Raw genomic sequence first — 19,674 nt, 5'->3', positions numbered from 1 at the left:
CACAGCTGCAAGATGGAAAGAGAAAGCAGCCTGTTAGTAGTCAAAGTATGCATGTGTCTGTGTCTGCGTGTGTGTGTGTGTGTGTGTGTGTGTGTGTGTGTGTGTGTGTGTGTGTGTCTTGTGTGGAGGGAATAAAAGCTCAGTGTTTGGAAAGCTGCACCACTGCCTTGAATAAATATTAGACTATCTCTGACTGTTTGTGCTTTCCTCTTTTACACTTAAGCTCTAGATTTGCCTGTTTTTGCACATCTGGACAGGAAGTTAAAGGTGTCTAAAACAAGTTTGAATAAACAGCTACGTACAACACATTCTTCCTTTTTCTGTTTGACAAAACGGGTGTCAGCATCATATTAAGCATGTGACACAGTTCAAATGAATAACTCAGGGTTGACACTGTGGGTGCACTACTGAACACATACTGTGGTATATACACGGTCACAGCTGGACTCCCTGAACCAGCAATGTTAGTTCTGCTGCACAGACCCACATACAGGATACATGTCATAAAATATAGATAAGAGCAGCGGCGTCAACACATAAGAGAATGCCGAATGGAAAAGAGGCCATGCGGTTATATATTGTAGACATATATCACACAGCGGTTTATATCACTAAATACCAATTAGCAGAGTCTGTCAACTGTTACACCTGCAACATGAAACGACTAGCAGAGCTCTATAGACCTCATTACATATGCATGACTGAAAAAATGTATTCACTACATCATGAGGAACACAAGTCACAGCGCGGTCACACACCACGAAACTGCTTCAACAAAGAGGAATAGCAGTCACAAGTACAAACTAACCAAAAGGGATATGATTAAAACACAGAGTATGCTGGGGCTGACAGATAGTGCTAAATTTACGTGAGTCATGTCTGCAGGAATGCGCTGCATCGCTCATTTTGTTACTTCAAGGTTACAGTGGTTTTTTGGGCTTTTTTTTTTAATGAAATGTTTACATTATTTTCCCTTCCTTTGTCATTGTTATCTCAGCTAGTGCAGTACAGATGATTACTCACTCTGAGAATGAAGTCCAGTGCAGAGATACTGTGGGATTGCATAGCAGCAGCACAATGAGTACAGAAGGATATTTCTGGAATATAATCAGAAGAAACCATTAGCCGTAATATCATTTGGAGTGAGAAAAAAAAATGCTTGCAAATTGACTGTTCCTACATAGATAAAAGTGTCAATCACATGTCTTCTTTAGTCACACAGGTCATGTAAAGTAAACTACTTACCTTTTGACTCCTCCCATTTCATAGCTTGATCTGGCAATAAAAAAAAAAAAAAAAACACCTGCTGCTTTTTTGAGATAGGCTTCAGGGAGCGAACAAACCCCTGAAATTGTTGCTCTGTCAGCAGGAGTGAAAACCCTCACAGGTCACAGTGAGAGGTCTCTTATAGGCTTGACTGTTGTCACTTATTTGGGGGAGTGAGTCAACAGTCTCCACAGTGTCAACTTTACATTCTGCCAGAGTTCTCTGCATGCACCTTGGATTTAATTTTTGGCCTGGTGTTTCTTCAATCACACAACCCCAAACTGTATCCCATTTGTTGTTCTATAGTCACGATTATGTAGCATATGTAATACCAAAAAAAAGAGGTTATGAAAAAGTCAGTGGTGGTTTCATTTATCCAGCACTTTGGGGATCTACATTCTCTGTGATCGCCATGGTTGCACAGCATTCAGACAGCATTGTTTCCAGTGCTGTAGAAACTCAGCAATGCAGCCTGTGTTTGTTCTGTCAGGCAAAGGGGCAAAAAAATAAAAAAATTTGTACAAGGGCAATACTGTGCAGGACGAGTCTTTTTCATTGTAGTATCCAGAATCCAAAGATATGCATTGTGTTGATTGCAAGGAAACCCAGCTTTTCATTTGAAGGTGTTAAGAATAAGAAATGAAACTGCTGATTGTAAACTAATGTCCCTCCCCCACATTTCCTCCTTACATCCGGCCAATTTCCAATTGTTTCAAGTCTTCAGGAAAACTGATAAGTCAAATTGGACTTAATGCACTGAACATTGAAGTCCTCTTTTGTTGTGGTATGCCCATTTACAGTAAATAGTCTGCAGATTGTGGGAAGAAACCAAGAGAACAAATTCAGATTCACTAAAAACCTTACATACTTGAGTGGCATGCATAGTGATGTGAATAGGTTTTAATAAATAAAACTTATTGTAATCCTTAAAAAGTAAATGTATAATAATAATAACCACAACAACAATAATCCAAACGAGAAGAAAAAGAAAATGAAATATAAGCATATGCAACCTCTCGCTGTTCCATTAATAGGCAGCAGTTTTGTTTTGCATAGCGTCAGCTGCGCCTCTGGTATGTGCAGTTACGCGCAGTTGAATGTTCATCAGCGGGCAGCTGGAGGAGCGCCGACTGTCAGCTCTTCAGATTGAGCACAGTTAGCTTGATGCCTAGCAAACACTGCTCTAAGAGAAAGCTACCTGGCCTGTCGGCTCCGTGTTTCATTTTAAGGCCGCTTCTCCTATAGAGGTAGCCAGATTAGGAAGTGAAACATCCAGCGGAGTTGTGTTTTTAGTCTGCACCTCACAGCGAGCGGACGACGAGACGACTAAATTTGGAGCTAACGTTGGTTAGCTAGCTAATGTTAGCTTGCCAACGCAATGGTGAGTAGCGTTAGCCCGTCTGCGGCTAGCTAATGATACCCGGTGACAACTGCTTGGTGGGTGGCTAACGTTACCGCTCACAGTTAGTTACCGTTAGCGAACTGGCTTTTAAGGGAGTTTTTTTGTCGGTCTGTTCAAGTATATTGTGTCTTTGCCGAGTCGTCTCTTACCTTTTGTGGGCCTTTTGATAAATGTTTTAGTAGCGTCCCACCTGTAACCGATAGGATACCCTTGCAGAGATTCTGCCCACCAGTTATGGACCTTTATCATTTCACTCACTCTAGTAGTAGTATTTTAAACGTACAACTAAGGTTTAACTAATACAGCTGTTTCTGAACTGATCGGGATTAGTTCTGGGCTGTAGCTGTTGATATTCTGTTGAATAAGAAATCGTACGCCGATGGCATTTCAGGCCTTGCCATTTATATATATTTTTACAAGAGTACTTGTTTACTTTTACTTTCCCCGATGTGGCTTGGTGGCTTGGATTGTTCTAAGTGTTTCCTACATTTGCGTATCAGCAATCGCCGGTGTTTGTTTAGGGAAATGTGCCTCTTTGCTTAGTGGTAACTTTTTCCAAACGACAGTTTTGCATGTATTGTAGTGTTTGGACAAACAGTGGATATGCATCCGCTGCTGCCAGCTCACACTGGCAGGTTACTTGGTTTACTGACAGCAACAAGTCAGCATTCCAGTCAACGCTTCACTTCACCTTTCATATTTTCCCTAATTATAGCTTTTATGTTTGTGTCGTGCTACATCCTTAGACATAGCTCTTGGCTAAAGGCTAAACCTGATAAACCAGTTTCTGCTACGACCCCAAGACTCACCCTGAGCTCTTTACGGGGTCATAAATCCATAATGCTGCCCAATGTGACACTCAGTAGCAGAGCTTTTAGTGTAAACATTTACACATTTCTGAGCTGGAAATGGGACAACTGTCTCATGTACAGGGTGCCCATCTTTTCCATGCCATTATTGTGGGTCTTGCAGCTTAGTTACACAGTAGGCTTGGCAAAAACAGCCATCATATGTTCAATATAATAATTTTACAAATGGTTCCTTGATTCATACATGTGAGATGATGATGTGTCTTCCATACTAATACTTACTTATTTAAAGGTTGCAAAGGATAAGTAAAATCTAAAAAAAAAAAACCATAACATTATTGTGGACAGCAAAATTTGTCATTTAATCACAGGCACATTTAGATATGAACCTGTTGCTCTTTTCTCCGTATCAAGCATCCATGTCAACCAGGTCACATTCATGGTGGCCTTTTGTGTCTCATTGGTTTTCACTGGCACGAACACAATGTCATGTTGTTTCCCAGTGGATGATTTATTCATTTCATACATGACTAATTTAAGAAGCGTCTGTATAATTTTTTTTGCCAATTATATTTCGCCTCAACGACAGCTAAAAAAAACTATACAGCCTTTTTTTTTATTTTTAATTAGGTCTAAATAAAGATAGAGCTAAAAATGTTTGCATTAATTGAGAAGGATGTCTGAGTTCATATCTAACAGTACCAATTGGCGATATTGTATTTCAGGCCTATTTTTGCAGCGTTATTAATAGTATTTTCCTTTACGCTGTCATACTAATGCTATAATTTTCTGGGCTGTTAACCATTTAGGCCCACAGGACAAACTGACTCTTATGTCAAATATAGACTTCATGCCCTAATAATTTCTCCAAAACTATCACCAGAGCCTTATGTAATCTTAAACTTCATGCTGTGACTGTATTACCCTATTAGTATCTTCTAGTTTTTAAAGATAACCAGGGCCGGCCTTTTTTTAAAAAAAATTCTAGTCTTTTATTTACCAGTTTTATTCCAGGGAAAATTGTTAGTTTTGTTTATGTAGAAAGGTTTTACAAAAGTCAGTTTGCTTTCGCACAGATGTCCCGGAGTCCCGGAGCTGAAATGATGCGTTTGATTACTTTTGCCCGCAGGCCTACAGGTGTATCCCAGATGATGTAAGGCACCTCTGCCTGTAGAGACCAAGATGACTGAAGTCCAGGCCACAGTGGAGTTCTCTGTGGAACTCCACAAGTTCTACAATGTAGACCTTTTCCAAAGAGGGTGAGTTTTGTCTCGTTGTTTCTCCAAACATAACCTTGTCTTTTTTTTTCTGACATGATGCAATTCATTAATGCCACAGAGGAAATCTATTCCAAACATATATTAAAGATACGTCTGTCTTGCTAATGGAAAAAATAGGTCAACTTTGATTGTATGCTTTGAGGGGAATTAAACAAGCTTTGGCAGGCGGTTTGGGCTAGAAGGGGACCAGGACATGTTCTGCGAGTGTCCCAGCCAATCTGAGCGAGTTGGCACTGTTGTTTAGACCTTCAGGGGTCTCTGAAATGCTCTTTGTACAGACTGCATTAAGTATGCTAAACAGTACATGAGTACACTGTTTTCTATATTTAAATTGGCCTATTTTCCTTTTTCTGTGGGATGGTGATTCTCATTTGACATAGTGAATGTCTGAGGTGCAGATCGCAGAGTATTGTTTAAAACTAAAAGTCACCAAGAACCCAGATAACTTTAAAAAAACGCTACGTAGTAGCACAGATATGGAGGAGGTCCTCTTGTGTGGCTCACTTAATTTGAATTTGTACCTTGATTACCACGGTGCTGTAGCAAAACTAAAACTATCTATGCTTAATTAAAACACAAAAATGTATGTCTTAGGAAGCCTAATATAAGAAGCTGTACATAACATTTAATTAAACTAAACATGAATGAACAAGCACAACTAATGAGGTTCTTGCAAATGTTTTATAGTGAGACAGTGCTATAAAGGATTATTGACTGCGGTACCATTTGGGCTGGCACAGAGTGACTTTTCGGCTTTATTCAGCACTGTTTTGCACTTAGAAAAACCTATGATGAATAATTGCACATCAATGACCTGGTATGGAGAGTGGAGATTATATAATTTTGTTGGAGAAGCATGTTTTATTTGGATGTGTCAGACATTGTGCATTAAGACAGAGCTTAGATTGCAGTGTAGCATAGTATATTAGCTTAAATAAACCCTGCTCCTTACTTGCTTTCATGCACATCACCAGGATGCAAGCCCCAGTCCAGCTTTCCCATCTGACTTAAATTGTTACTTCCTGCTTCCTAACATGATTCTGGCTTTGGCACTGTGTCGGATGGTGTCCTATGCTTTCCTGTCACCCTGCCAATTAGTAATAATACACCCCATCAATTCAATATTTTGTAAACATCCAAAAAAATGTAACTAACATATAATTACCAAGTTTCATGGCACGTTGAGGAAGGAAGAACTCACTGTTTAAACTGCACTGCTCTCAGGCTTAGTATTTAACTTAGGGAATTTCTTTTTCACAGCAGCAGTGTAATGATACCTCACTGTGCTGATGAAAAACTCGTACTCAATGCTCCTGACTCATCAGTGCTTTAAGAGCTCAGGTTTACTACATGAGTGACTGCAAAAGAAAGTGCTCATTATTTATTTATGAAAGGTGTAGTGTCCCTTTACAAGGTGAGGCCCTTGTAACTAACCTGTGCGGTTTGTTCGCTTTTCACAGTGTTTCTAATGTTCTGGACCAAGCTAATAGTGCTTGTTTTTTTTTTTTATTCCTGTGTTCATGTTACGTGATTTATATGTATTTACAGGTTCTACCAGATGCGCGCCAGTCTTAAGGTCCCACCCCGAGTCCCACACAAAGTTGAAACAAGTCTGCTTCACCCGGGAGGTAAATGAATTTTTGATGATGTGTACAATAGAAACAGTTTTTTTCCCTACAACACTTAATCTTCTTTTGCACAAGGCTGTTGATCTACATTTACAATCTTTTCTGGTGTTTGAAAGGAGTCAGGTATTCTTTGTGGATCCAGTTGGTCAACCCTATGCCCTGCCCCCTTCCTCTCAGTTCTCCAATTAATAAAGCCACGATAAAAATGTTTTGATAAGCTTCAGTATGCATAAAGTAACAGACTGCTTCCTTTCTTTATCTTCCTTATCAGAGGGCTAGTTGTTTCCTGTAAATGAAGGTGACAGTGATTAAGTCATACTAATTCTTAAGGTTAACTTGCAGGGCTGTTTCAGTTTTTCAGTTAGGGATTGTTAACTGTTGGTTGTTTTTTAGGACAAGAGGTTTGAAAATGTTTTGCAGATTTGGTTTGGGTATTGTTTTGCTGGCACAGAGCTAGTAGAGGACTGATTAATGTCATAATGCCACTCCTTGTTCTCAGTATTTTTTTAAGGCTTTGTGCATATCCCTCAGCCTTCCAGGAACCTGCAGTGCTTCTTTCATACAAAGCACTCAATTCTTTGATTCATAAATAAACAGGCTCATTAAGAGTATGTCCAATGCTGAAATGTTTTGTTTTCTGCTTTTGTAACTCTGGTAAGCTTGCTGAATAGGGTAGATGAGAAACAGCGACACATTAACTTTCAGTCCAGACATAATAAGATATTCTCGGTCAGGTGCATTCCGACAAAGGTTATTAGAAGATCATTACCTCGATAGTAGTTCTAATTTTTTTCTAAATGTTATGAAATTCTGCAACTGACGGTTGCCGTATAATGTCTTCATTCTCATCATTTTTAGTCAACACATGGTTAATTGAAGTGCTTTTCTTCTAGGCTCTGATCTGGCATTTCCTGCTTCAGTCCAGGATGATGTCATCTGCAGCAAAACTTTTCAAATCCTTTATAAGAATGAAGAGGTTGTGGTCAATGATGTCCTTCTCTTCAAAGTGATGATGCTGCTGGATGAAAAGAAGGTAAGCTTAGTAAAGTTGCTTTTACTAAGGTTTTCTTTTCCTGGCCCTGGCCCCAGTCCAAAATATTTGTCACAGTGTATTTGCCAATACAGTGTCTGAGTCATAGATTTTTTTATTACAATGACACTGCTTTTTGCCTACTTGGCATAGTACATGTACATTTAAAGCCAATACAGTTTAGAGGAGTGTGTTTGATAGCTTCATATAGTCGGCATTGCAGATTTTCTTCAGGGGTTTTCTGTTGTGTTTTTTATCATGCAACAGAGTGTGGTGTTTAAAATCAAATAAAAAGTAGTCAGTGTGGAACTTTAGTGTGGCAGAAATATGAGGAAAATCTTTCTTTAACATTCATACAATTTGGAAATCCATATCCAAAAACAAAACATCTTTCACAAAACCTTAAAATCAGCCCAAGACATCCCTTGTTTTTACATGCAGGCTTTAAAGTTCACTGTTTTTTATTGTCCTCAGGTGGAAGAGTCCCTCAATGACATGGATTTCCAGCTCTTCTTGGATTTATATTTCACAGATGGTGATTACACGTAGGTGTTGCATATTTTAACTGCATATACAGTGTTTTGTAAATTTATTATTTGCATATCTTATGTAATAAGACACTACTAGAGTTTTCTGTCTTCATTATATAATTTCTACAGGCCAGATGATCCAAGTTCTCTACAGAATATCAGCGGTCGCACACTTCGTTTGCACTTTAGCCTCCAGCGAGGCATCCATCAACACGTCAATGTCATGTTTGACTACTTCCACCTGTCTGTCATCTCTGTAGCCATCCATGCCTCCCTTGTGGCACTGCATCAGCCCCTTATCAGGTCAGACAAAAGGACTTTTTTGCACTAAATATTCAAGCACAGGCATTCGAGCTCTTTTGTAGATTTGTATCATGTTATTTTTTACAGTTTTTTCTAACAAATTCCAATTAAACCTTTCTTTACTCCTTCCACAAAATGTAACATTTAAACTGAAGTAAAAAATGTAACTTTTGAATTTGAACTTGAAGTGAATGTAAAGTAGCAGAAACTTGTTTTGACATATCTTGCAAAATTTTTGTGGTGTTTACCTAGTTTCCCCCGACCTGTGAAAACCACATGGCTTAACCGCAACGCTCCAGCTCAGAGCAAAGACTCAGTCATCCCACCTCTAGAGAATGTGGTGTTTGGCAGCACTTATGTCAAGCAAGTATCACCAGATGTAAGTAAATCCTGTCTATAGCATGAGAAATGTTTTTGAAATGTTCTTCTTTTTAGAAAATTTGTAGATGTTGCTAAACTGCAAAAAAAAGTCTTAAAGATGCAATTTTGACTGTATAGTTTGCTGTGCTACAACTGACTCAACTGAACATTTGCTTAAAAAGAAATGGCTGTCATAACCCTAATAATACCCACGGTATGTTGTGAAACTCTGGCGGTTATTCTTTTGTGAGGGAGGAAATAAAACTGAAAGAGAAAAAAGAGGCCTTTATTTATATTTTTAAGCAAGGCTGCCTGCCAGTAATACAGGCTTTGATTATTACATGGAAACGGCTGTGAACTTGGATTTGACAGTTCTACACTTCAGGTAGTGTGGTGTGCTACATTTATTGTATTTGAAGCATGGGGAGATATGTCAGACTATTGATAGATCAGGCAGAAGAAGAACACTGTCAGATTTGGGCATGAGTAATTTGCCTCTCATGACAGAGAAAGGTGGCCGGCTAACGCTTCCACTGAGATGCTGTAGGGTAAATGTACCACAGTCATTCAGGCAGAACAGAGGCATCGCTTCTTGATGTATCACTAATGGGCAGCATAGGAATAAAACCCGTTGACCACTTTTCATTTCATGACAAGGATTTGTATGAAAGTCACTGTGAAACATTTGCATGTAGATATTGCACACAGAATACAGTTACGACTAAATCAAAGGCGCACAAGTACTATAATGTCCAAAACAGAAATAATATTGTGACAGAATTAAATTATTAATTGCCACTTCTTTGTGTCTTTTGTAATCCTTCAGGGCAGGACGTTTCTGGTGTCTGACCCCTGTCTGCAGCATGCCTTCAGTCTGCACCATAATCTTTGCTCCCATCTCCTAGTAGCCTACCAGGGCCTCTTTGGCTACTTCACCTCCATTACTAAGGACCTGCCCTCTTCCCATCGTATGGAACTAGGTATTCTGCATTGTGGCTTCACATCAGCTCTTGTCAAAGTGTGAGGATACGACAGGTCGTAAAGCAATAACTTTCAAAATGCCAGACTTAATAAAATATGACTCTGTCTTTATTTATGCACACCACCTTTATTTTTTTTAAACGAACATCACTGAGAAGAAACAAGTATCCTCAGGGTTATACATTATACAGTATTTTCTTATTAATTTTTTGCTCTGAGTGGTTTTCATTGTTTTTTTTCTTTTCAGTATCTGTGTTTGTTGCATATAAGTTTCTTGTGATCTCATGTCATTTCACGTGATCCCTACACATTACCATATTCTGCCCTTTAAATAGACTACACAACCAGCAGCCTACTCAGTTGTTTTAGGGATCTAACTGTGGCTAACAAATCTTAATGATGCTTAGTGATCTTAATGATGCCTATGAAATCACACTTACATTCAGTAGATAAGCCTTTTAACCATTAGACTAAAGCCAGACACAACCAAATCTAATCCACACAAGTGGGCATTTATTAACCCATCCTAGACGAACAAATAATACAAAAGGTTAAATATACCTATATGTGCAATCTTACTAGCCAAGCCCAGCATGCAAGTCCTATATGAGAGAGTACTCAGAAGACCCTATCCCCGAAGTCAAAGGCACGTCTACATAGGTATGTCCCGACCCTTACTGTACCTCAAATCAACCTGCCTTTCTCTCCCTTCTCCTTTTCACTCCAGTTTTCCTTCTTGTAGAAAACACCACACCCTCTTTAGGACCCACTTTCCAGAGACATATCTTTTCATTACTTTATACATGCTCATCCTTTCTTTCAGTCTTTTTAACTCGGCTTTGGTCAAAGAGTTTCATAACACGGTGGTACTATAGAATTTCTCTGCTGTCTCTGGTCCTTTCTGACGCCATTGCTGTCTGCCACGACTTTTTTATTGAGCATGTCTTACAGGTTCTCTGACAAACTCTAGGGACTGTTAATTAGTTAGTAACACTATTCCTCTGCCTCCCTAGAGCAACTCGACTTAGAGGCCCGTCTAGCTGACCTATGTGAACAAGTCAAGGTAAGACACGTTGAATATTGCTGTTTTCTGTCTTTGCTAACTGTCCTTCAGTTGCCAATGATGCAGAGCATTTATAGTAAGCGACAAGGAGCTGTTGTAACAGTGAACTTTCCCCACTGTGGGATCAATAAAGTTATCTTTATCTTTAAGCCTGTCACATCAACGTTAAATATGGCATCAGTGCATATAGAATTAGTTGCCAAAGTGAAAAATCTTGATTTAGATGATTGTGACCCTATGAGTCAAAGGTATGAGTGTAAAGTCCAAAATTATTGGAAGTGTGCAATCATATTAAGCTGTAGTGAGATTGGTTATCGTGTTTATGTATGTGCGTATCAGCATTTTGTTTGATTTGATTTTGGATGCAGTCCCCTGATGCCATAACAGAATAAAGCCTGTATACTTGGGGAAGGGGTCACTGCAAGAGGTACTAGTGGTGTATTTGGTAGTGAATATCAAGTCGTACTGAAATGCATAAAAAGCACAACTGAGTCAGCGGTGAGAATCCGTAATTATAGCAGGTGACTCAAGGTGTGTCAGCAAATTATGGAGAAGAGACGCAACAGAATGCCGCTAGCAAGTTTGTGAACAGACTAGCTAAAACTAGTCTCTGAACACATTTTATAGTCGTGTAGATGAGAAGGCCGAGCTTTAGTGGTTGGGTCCTTGAATCTTGATAGGTGGGCCCTCTATAGATCAGTAATGAAAGCGAATGCAGTGCAAAGCTGTGGAAGAATGCAAATTACTGTAGATGATGTAGGCACGTTAGGGAGGTTAAGTGCCTCTTGTATGTTTCAGTGTATGGCACTCTGTTTCCAAATATAGCATTTAATATGAGGTCAGACAGAGACAGGAAAGGCTTTCATTTATTTTGGAGACTCCATCTGGAATTAAGCAGCTTTACACGATTACAATAAGCAGCTTTTCATGATTGAAAATATGTTGAAATTAAAGATAACAGTACTCTAGTCTGTTTGAGGCTTAAGTGGTTCATGATGCTAATTTATTTGTACAAAATTTAAAATTTGTCTCACTGCAACTTATTGTTTAAGCTACTGTCAAGGGAAAACTGGTGACAAAACAAATGCCAAATCTGTGTCTGACAGTTAAGGAAAGACAACATATATATTTTACTTATTGTAAACAAAGCCTTTTTGAATAGAATTTCTATTGCTCCTTATGCTCATGTTTGGAAAATGTGCTCACTTGAGCCCCCTATTGAGTGAATTGTGTCTTCATGCTTTTAGCAGAAGGCTGAGTCCCCTGATGAACTGGCAGAACTAGTAAATATGAATCTGGCTCAGCTCTGTTCTCTACTCATGGCTCTCTGGGGGCAATTTCTAGAAGTTGTGTCCCTGCAGGAGCATGTTGCTGCTCTTCTAGCCATGGAACATCATACGCTAAGAGTGAGTCCAATTTCCTATATCATCTACAAATTTAAACATCTGAGTAGTTATCTTTGAATGATGACCTTCCTTTTTGTTCCGGTAACTGTTTTGAAACTTTACTAGAATAGGGCACACTGGACTGTATAATCTGTTATGTGGCGTTATTACAGGTGAGGCGATTTGCTGAGGCTTTCTTCTGTCTGGAACATCCAAGACAATCTGCACTGGCATATCAGGAGCTGCAGTAAGTTGTACCAGCATGTTTGTCTTGTTTGTGGCATGTAGTGTTTCTGTTATCAGGTCTGGGCAAGTACGAGCTTCTCTGAAATACTGTAGCCCACATTTGTTTTCTTTGACGTGTTATTTCCTTTTCTCCCTCTGCCCCTCCATCAGTGCTCATAGTCACCAGCAGATGACTAATGCTATCAAAAGCTCCAGCTACTTCTTGTCATTGCCTCCACTTCCAGTGGAATGTGCAGACCTAGATGGTGATGTTAGCTCCCTGCCAATCATCTTTGAGGATCGCTATCTAGATTCTATCACTGAAGGTCAGTAACGCAGTATCACTGCTCTACTAGATGTGCATGTTCGCTGACTAATTAATAAACAAATCTGTGTTTGTTTTTTACCATTTTTGTGTGTAACATTTTTTCATCCTAAAGATCGTGATGGACCCTGGCTAGGCATGCACAATACAAGGACTGGCTCCGTTTCCAGTAAAACAGACAAGCCCAACACCAAGGACTACAGTGCAGCAGCCAGCCCCATACCTGAGTCACGATGTGCTCCTATGGATAACACCTGGCCAGACAACTATGATCCACCGCCTAAGTCCAAAGGCAAGTCAGTCAAACTGAAGAAAAATTCAAAGACTGACAACTCCAAGAAGTTGATTAGACAAGGCTCTAAAGATTCTGTAGTCCTGGTGGGCTACAAGAATCTCAAAGCTCCTTATAGTGACACCAGCACAAAGTCCAAGGAAAGTGAAGCTCCCCTTAACCAAGATGAGGAACGAGATATCTTACACGGGGACTCAAGTAGTTATTTAAGGACTAATGTCAGTTCTGTTTTTGACTCTGGTGCCACATCAGCACACTCTGGAAACCGTGCTGATGATTCTGTTGTGGTTGACAATATAACTACTGCTGCTTGTCAAAAAGCTTTTTTCAAAAATCCTACAACCTTGGACACGCAGAATAATCCTCAGGCAGGTCCTGGGGTTAATGCTACATGCAACCAACCAGTTCACCAAGATGAGCAGGTTGACCACAGTGGCCAAAAGATGCCACTGTGGTCTGCTGGACTGAAACAAATTGAGGTGAAACCAAGTAACAAGGACCCATACAGAGGTGATAAAGTAACGGTTCTTCTACCATATCAGACTGATGGAACTCTCTGTAGTAATATTCCTGAGATCACCCAGACAGACCTTTGTGACTCACAACAATCTGTTATGGAATCTGTGTTTGAAAGGCCAGGTAAAGAGGCAGCACAGCGTAGTCAGTCCTGTGTGGTCTCAATACAGGTAAAGAGTGATTGTATCAGGCTGCCAGATGGAGGAGCCCCCAGTGCCTCATCCCGCCTCTCAGACTCGGGCATTGAGAGTGAGCCCAGCTCATTTGCCACTCAACTTGCTGTAGGACCACAGGCCTACGCAGGGCTAGGTGCCACTGAATCAGGTGCTGCTGCCCCACAACCTGAAAGGCCCTTCCTGACTCCTGCACAACGGCCTGCTCAGCAAGTGCAAAGTGCAGTACAAAGGCCCAGTGGGACTGGAGAAATTCTGTACCCAGAAAATACCAGTGCTGTCAGTGGAGTCCAGTCCTCACTCACTTCGATCAACTCGTTGCCCTCAGATGATGAGGGCGAAGGCTCCTCTAGGGGCTCCAGTGGAGCTGAAGTCCGAGTCAGGAAGTCCAGTGTTTTGGTGCAGGAGCAGAGTGTTGTCTTCTCTGGCGATATCACTCGAAGACCCGATGTAGCCTGCAATCCTGACACAGTTGCAGGTGATTCTCAGCTTCGAAAACCGGCCTTTGACTTGGAAACAGACTCCAAATTACTAGGTATTTCTGAGTTTGGACTAGAAGAAGCAGCCACCTCTGGGACCACTAAAGAACCCCGTAGTGAACCGCATACAGCCTGCCCCTCCAGTAACTCTGCCACCAGTAGCACTGATCTGGTAAAACGCGGCATGGTAGAGAACTACTTTGGCTCATGCTCTAGCACTGATGTGTCTGAGATCAGCCCCGTAGAAACATCTGCTATCACACTAGGAATCCAGACAGGACCACAGGCTGAGGAGGATGAGGACGAGACAGAGCATGAAATGATCGAGAACGGTTACTATGAGGAAGGTGACGGATACGCTTTTGTGAACGGTGTGGCAGATGACGACCGAATTGGAATTGGGGATGCGGCCGCTCAAGAGACAAGTCTTCTGTTCGAACAGCTCAGCATTGACTACCTCCATGAAACAAAAGACTTATCAAAAGCTCCTATCTGCTCTAACCTGGCCTCCAGCAGTGTCGGGTATAGCTTGGGAAGACCTGTCTTTTCCACCACCTCCCTTTCTTCCAGCCTGCAGTGGTATGAATGCGCACCCACACCACAGATGAAAGCGTGAGTCATCTTTTACATTTTTTTCACAAATCCTACTTAATGTTATACTTTGTGTTTCACACAGTACAAATGAATATTTCATCCTAATTGTGCAGGTTCATCAAGGCCAAGGAAGAAATGAAGCAGCTAAGGCTCCCTGGTTTCTTGTACAGTGAAGTGCCTGAGCTGGCATCCACTGTGCCCTATTTCAGCTTAGAGGAAGATGAAAGCTGTGAAGAAGGCATCCATCTAATAGTCTGTGTCCATGGCCTGGACGGTAGGAAAACTTACATCAACATCTTCAACAATAAATTTGTTTTCTTTTTTTTTGCTTTGTATTCAAAACACAGTGATGCGTTTTTGCTGCAGGTAACAGTGCTGATCTGAGGTTGGTGAAGACCTACCTGGAGCTCGGACTGCCTGGCGCTCGCATTGACTTCTTAATGTCTGAGAGAAATCAGGTAAGTGGTTGAGACTGTCTGCTTGTTGAGTTTAAGTGGATAAACTTGGGTTATCTGATAAAGGTCCTTGAGCTGAAACAACTGTAAATGAGTCAAGCATACACTTAAACACAGCCTGGCCTTTGCTGATTTAATGCTCCTTTTATCTACAGAATGACACTTTTGCTGACTTTGAGTCAATGACAGACCGACTGCTGGATGAAATAGTCCAGTACATTCAGATTTACAACCTCACAGTGTCAAAGATAAGGTAATATGTTTGATTCTTTCCAAATATAACATGAAATATAGCAAACTGCCATGTTAGTGATTTAGTAAACAGCAGCATGGTGCAATAAAGCATCAGTAAACTGGCGTCATAAGACATAACCATGTGTGTTAAAGTCCATGTTATTAACCATAATGTTAAAAAATCTGATGAACACTGAGGCTTATTTCTTTGTTATTTTATGACACACAAACTATGTCAGTGACATTAATGTCTTGATTCTTCATTTGCAGCTTTGTGGGTCATTCTCTGGGGAACCTCATAGTTCGTTCAGTGCTTACCAGGCCCAGGTTTAAATGTTACCTGAGCAGGCTACACACCTTCCTTTCCCTCTCTGGACCTCACCTGGGCACACTGTACAACAGCTCTGCTCTGGTCAACACAGGTGAGTGTCCAAACATTTAAGTTAATTTTCAGAGATTCCACCAGTGTTTCTTTGAGTCAGCTAACTGGTAGTTGCTATGATTGTATTCTCTTTCTCTCCATCTACTCTGTCACAGTGATAAATCCTCTTAAATAACCACTCAACTTTGTTCCTAGGCCTTTGGTTCATGCAGAAGTGGAAAAAATCAGGCTCACTCCTGCAGCTGACGTGCCGTGATCACTCTGATCCTCGCCAAACTTTTCTCTATAAGCTCAGCAAGAAATCCGGTTAGCTCTGCAGTTTTTTTACAAACATTTTAGCCTGTACATTTGGAATATGAGATTGTGTATATATAACTTTCCTATTTGTCTTTCAAGGTCTGCAGTTTTTCAAAAATGTGGTGCTGGTGGGGTCTCTGCAGGATCGCTATGTCCCCTATCATTCTGCTCGAATAGAAATGTGCAAAACTGCGTTAAAGGACAAACAAACAGGTGAGTTGAAGCAAGATCCTTGGTGGGCATATTGACATAATGACCAGGATGAGGTGTCTTTGATAAATGCAGGTGTTGCTCTGACTATAAAGTAGAGAATTAGAGAAGCAAACAGAACAATCCCAGTCTTAAGGGCCAAACCACACTCTGCTGTTGGGTTGTCTTCATGTCGTGCAGTTTCCCTTTTTTGCTGTCTCTAGTTCAGTTTTTCAGGTAATTGGTTAGCAATGAAAGTATTTCGTTTCTGCATTTTTAGGATAGTGAGTGTCCGTCTGTCCAAACTTTATTGTTTTTTTTTTTTTCTATGCCCTCCCCTCAGTTTTTCTTTTTTTTCTCCCTTTCCAATATGTCAGTGTAGACTCAATTGTGACTGCCTAAGATTAAGTGTCCATATAGCGGTTTTTACTAACTGCCGGCATCTTTTTTTCTAATTGTTCCCAATGAGGAGCGAGTGTATGTGACGGTAAAAATGCTGCACCCAGCATTTTTTTTCAGAGCTTTCTGTCTTTTTTGTGCCGCCACTCTGAGCACTTCAAGTTGAAAATCCCTCAACTTTTCAGAATAGTGCTGGTGTTGTCACTGTCGCTCCTTTTCAACTAGTAATGTGAGCAGGAAACCAAAAAAAAGGTTATTCTGGCCATGCCTGTCTATGCAAAGCTGTATTAAATGTCAGACAGAAATGATCCCAACGTGGGGTGATGCTAGTCAATCATGCAAATGTTAGATGGTGATGTGTTGTCAAGATATTGCTGGCATAGAGACAAAAAGCGTGGTGAATGCTTTTCTAAATAAGCTTTTCTTGCCAAAGAAAAACTATATGGACACATGCCCTTATTTTGCTGACAAAGTAAATATCAAGCTGTCAAACAGTTCGACACATTTGACTGAACAATATGAAATGGACCAATCCCTATCCTGTTCTTCCTGTTTCACCCTTGTCTATACAGGTCCTGTGTATGCTGAGATGATTGAGAACCTGCTGCTGCCAGTGCTTCAGAACAAAGACTGTAATCTAGTGCGATATGATGTCATTCACGCCCTGCCCAACACAGCCAACTCCCTTATCGGCCGGGCTGCCCACATTGCCGTCCTTGATTCTGAGATCTTCCTGGAGAAGTTCTTCCTCGTTGCAGGCCTCAAGTTCTTTCAGTAGAACTGCGGCAGAATCAAACACTTGGCTGGGCAAGAGGAATGTGGCGCTGATACCTCACTGCAACTAAATGTTATTCTGATCATGGTATCTGAATTATCTCTTGGTTTTTGAATACTTCTAATTACTTTTCAAAGACATATGAACAAAATCGGTTTTCTTTCTTTTCATGTTGTTTATATTGGAATCATGGTGGATATGGAGTTTGCCATTTTTATTTTTCTACTACCATTTTTTTTAAAAACATTGTTTTGCCTCTGTGAGTTTGGAAAATGATTTCCTCCATTTTAATCTATATTTTCAGTGTTATTTAAGTTGTGTTTTTACTTAATTATTTTAATCCAACTTTATAAAATTAATTTTAGATTCTGAACTGGAAATGTAGCTGCTACAAAAAAATGAAACGGCTGTTTTGGTGAGCTGGCCCAAGTCAAGTCTGCACATACTGTCCTCACCGTTGCAAATGTTTTTCCACTAATGTTATGAGACACTGCATTGATTTGCACCACAACTACATTTTACAAGCTTTTGTACTGAAAACGGTCATTTGTACAAGTTACTTTTTTATCAACAATTTTCCATCATTTTTAAAGGCAAAGATTGCATTTGAAAAAGGATTGTTGCCCAGACTTTGCAGCGTTGGCTTTGGTCTTAATACTTTATGCTGTTCCTTGCCATTGCAGCATTCTGCACAACATTTACCCAGCCTGGTGTTGGGAGAGTAAAGCTTTGCCTACAACAGAATGACATTTTATTACAGGGGTTTTAAGCAATGATCATGATTCAGCAAAAGCACACGTTGGTAATATGAACTTGTTTTATTCAAAATATTTGGTTGATCATTTGGTGATTATTTATGTTTATTAAACTGGAAAGTATTGGTTGGAATTAAATGTTTCTTGGACAGTTGTTTATATATCATCATACTCTACCATTAAATATGCATATTATGAATTAGTTTATATGACTGTTATTTTCTTGTGTTTTTGTTTTGCCACTCCTAAGGTTTTGGGAAAAAAAAAAGATCATAAGTGATATCAGACCTACAAATTTGATTGGGTTCTTGTAGTAAATAAAGAAAAAATATATAATTTTAATGAGAAGATTTCTTATCAAAGATGTAATTGTGTTAGGATTTTGTGAAGCCTAGTTTTGCTTACATTTATGTACAGCGTTGGTAGCTGCAATGGGTTCATTATAATTGTACACTTGTAACTGTAATGGAATGATTTCTTAAATTCTTTGATTTCAAAGATTGGATCAGTAGTCCAGTGCTGTTCTTTACTTCTCACATTTCTGATTTTATTTTGCAAGGTCTTCAATTGCAGTTTTATTTTGTTTTTGCAATGAGTCAAATGGCCCTGCAGATGGCAGTGTCATCACAGTAAAAATGTGTCAGACCTTCAGCAGATACAGGAGTGGTTGTTTTGACTACAGTGCTACCAGTAATACTTCCAGTGGTGAAATTATCAGAATATCCCTTTATTCTAAGTACTGTAGATTTCTGAATAATCTTAAGAATGTTTTGTATAGGTTTTATGCATATGGCTGTTGTATATTTTACTAAAGGGAATTTAATTGGAGGCTGAATGTGCTCTGCGAATGTAGTTTCTAGGAACATAGGTGGACCGTTTCGCTGATAGACAAATAGAAAAAGAGAAATGTAGGGTCTAAGGTAATCATGGCAAAGACATTTGGGTAGCTGATTTATTTCCATAAAATTAATACCTACTTTTATACAGATTCAGCTATGATTTTGCACCTATTTACATACGATACCCTATTCTTTTTGAGCAGGGTAATTGTTTTGTCATGGATGCCAACATGCCTTTAGTTTGCCATAGAAAAAACAAAGACGAAAAGATATTTAAAAAAAAATAAAAACCAAAGTTCTCATTGAGCCTATTCAAATAGTCTCTGCTAATGGAAATTCCTGATTATAATGGACGACACCACAACTATGTCATACATTATGGTTCGCGCACTTTATCCCCTAATGTGTATGATACTGGGGGGAAAAAGAGAGAAAAAGTCCCCCATTTAGGGTCCACCTATTTATCAAAATACTACAAATGCTTATTAAAAGATCACATTTTTCCTGGAAAACTCTGGAAGTAATGAAATCACAACCGCTGTCAACGCTTGTGCTTGGCCCTCTAATTAGCACGCCTTACAATACCGTCACAAAATTAGGGATGTGTTGTCCGGTTTAGTTAAAATATTATAATTTTGATATACCTTCATGGATAAAGGAATGTGTTTCTTGGCTAATTTAAATGCTATAGAAACTAAAATAAGATTG

The 19,674-nt window shown here is 39.8% G+C and overlaps 1 protein-coding gene across 2 annotated transcripts; it reads left to right on the top strand.

Annotated features, from left to right (window-relative positions):
• Positions 1–2,363: 2,363 nt before the first annotated feature.
• Positions 2,364–18,778, top strand: fam135a (family with sequence similarity 135 member A). Of its 2 annotated transcripts, none has more exons than XM_008278737.1 (21): positions 2,364–2,647; positions 4,607–4,736; positions 6,306–6,385; positions 7,279–7,418; positions 7,890–7,960; positions 8,075–8,248; positions 8,501–8,627; positions 9,435–9,588; positions 10,172–10,249; positions 10,603–10,652; positions 11,903–12,058; positions 12,211–12,284; positions 12,434–12,588; positions 12,703–14,659; positions 14,755–14,915; positions 15,008–15,099; positions 15,252–15,349; positions 15,601–15,752; positions 15,908–16,018; positions 16,109–16,222; positions 17,170–18,778. In XM_008278737.1, exons 2-21 carry the CDS (start codon positions 4,660–4,662, stop codon positions 17,373–17,375), a joined length of 4,227 nt encoding a protein of 1,408 aa, XP_008276959.1. In that variant the 5' UTR covers positions 2,364–2,647; positions 4,607–4,659; the 3' UTR covers positions 17,376–18,778. The 2 variants fall into 2 exon arrangements, with proteins under 2 accessions (XP_008276959.1, XP_008276958.1); XM_008278736.1 differs by having other exon boundaries at positions 11,900–12,058.
• Positions 18,779–19,674: the final 896 nt, after the last annotated feature.

The sequence above is a fragment of the Stegastes partitus genome, unplaced genomic scaffold (assembly GCF_000690725.1).
Source record: "Stegastes partitus isolate 25-593 unplaced genomic scaffold, Stegastes_partitus-1.0.2 Scaffold131, whole genome shotgun sequence".
In the NCBI taxonomy this organism is placed as follows: Eukaryota; Metazoa; Chordata; class Actinopteri; family Pomacentridae; genus Stegastes; species Stegastes partitus.
This window is presented reverse-complemented; position numbering and strand designations above follow the sequence as displayed.